General features: G+C 35.7%; 1 protein-coding gene across 1 annotated transcript; it reads left to right on the forward strand.

The window, feature by feature from the left end:
- The first annotated feature begins 928 nt into the window (after window positions 1–928).
- Window positions 929–1,510, forward strand: LOC148546212 (uncharacterized). Its single transcript, XM_088499158.1, has one exon. The coding sequence runs from the start codon at window positions 929–931 to the stop codon at window positions 1,508–1,510; it is 582 nt and encodes a 193-aa protein (XP_088355284.1).
- Window positions 1,511–1,737: the final 227 nt, after the last annotated feature.

The following is a 1,737-nucleotide window of genomic DNA, read 5'->3' on the forward strand; positions in this document are numbered from 1 at the left end:
GTTTGACTTTTCTTTACTTAGTAAGGGACAACTAAACACAATAAATCTCAATTGGCAATTAATCTTGAGAGTACTGCAACAAGAATAGGGCTTCCATCTAATCAACTCCCAGTCAAGGCTTTTATTTAATTTACTTAATTTCCCCAATTTAATTCCCTGATTACCCAACTCAACTTCTTTTGAAAATATCTGATTAATAAAATAGCACACTTTCTTGCAACTCGTTGGGAGACGACCTGGGATCCATACTCCCAGTATTTTAATTTTAATTTTGTTACACCCTTCTAAATTGATAAAGCGGATTTCTGGTTGGTTGAGAACTATACTTGCAACGCATATTTTATAATCATTCTTAATTAGCCAATTTCCGCCCACGTCAAGCCCTTAAAATTGTATATTGCGGCGTCTATAAACACAATTGGGTGTATGTTAACCCAAGATGATGAAAATGGGCATGAATGGGCCGTTTATTTCCTTAGTCGAGTTTTAACTAACATCGAGACAAGGTATTCCCTGATAGAAAAATTATGTTTGTCTTTATACTATGCCTGTATGAAATTAAAATGTTATATGGTGGCTAAATTAGTGAAATTTATAGCACAAACTGATACCATCAAATATACGTTAAGTTTCCCAATGTTACGGGGACGTTTAGGGAAATGGATGCTTGCTTTGACTGAGTTTTGATTTACAATACGTCCCGGCCAAAGCTGTGAAAGGTTAGGTCATTGCAGATTTTCTTGTCGATAATTCGAATAATCTGAATGACCAGGGGAAAAATGTGATCGACATTGATGTCGATTATTGGAAGTTATATTTTGATGGATCGAAGCACAAAGATGGTGCAGGGGTTGGAATTCTTGTTATCTCACCAAAGGGGATTCCATCTGAATTTTTGTTTGAATTAAAATATCCTTGCTCAAATAATATGGCAGAGTATGAAGCTTTGATTTTGGATCTTGAAATATTAATTAGTAGAGGGGCTTTGGAAGTCCAGATATTAGGGGATTCTCAGTTGGTTTTGAAGCAGTTATCAAAGGAGTTTAAATGCAATAATGAGAAGTTGCAAAAGTATTTAACAACTGCTTGGGAGTTGTTAACCTCATTTCGAAAAGTTTCTTTAGTTCACATCCGAAGGATTCATAATGAAATTGCTAATGAATTAGCCCAAATTGCTTTGAGATATAGAATCGGTCCAGAAACTCTTAAAAAATTGGCTAGTATCCATCAAATATTGGTGCCTACAAATGAAAGAGAGGCTTTATGCATAGATGAATGGGAAGATAATGATTGGAGAAAGCCTATTGTTGAGTATTTAAGGAATCCCAGTATCCCAGTCGATAGAAAGATAAAATTGCAGGCGATGAATTTTGTCTTAATGGCTGATGAATTGTATAAAAAAGGAATCGATGGAAGTTTGTCGAGATGTTTAAGCCAAGATGATCAAAATATTGCTTTGGCGAAGTTCATAAAGGGATATGTGGGGCCCATCAGGCTGGGAAAAAGATGAAATGCGTGTTATATCGCAATCATGTGTATTGGCCAACTATGATCAAAGATTGTATTGAATATGCAAAGGCATGTCAGGAATGTCAAAAGCATGGTTCGATACAACAGATCCCAGCATCTGAGTTGCATTCAATCATAAAACCATGGCCATTTAGAGGTTGGACTTTGGATTTGATTGGTTTAATTCACCCTCCTTCATCAAAACAGCTTAAATTTATCTTGGTAGTA

Source organism: Arachis ipaensis, chromosome B9 (assembly GCF_059453495.1).
Source record: "Arachis ipaensis isolate K30076 ecotype BB chromosome B9, ASM5945349v1, whole genome shotgun sequence".
In the NCBI taxonomy this organism is placed as follows: Eukaryota; Viridiplantae; Streptophyta; class Magnoliopsida; order Fabales; family Fabaceae; genus Arachis; species Arachis ipaensis.

Bases quoted from the DNA above. Each gene is read 5' to 3' on its own strand.
- LOC148546212 (XM_088499158.1), top strand. From the start codon at position 929: ATGGCAGAGTATGAAGCTTTGATTTTGGATCTTGAAATATTAATTAGT.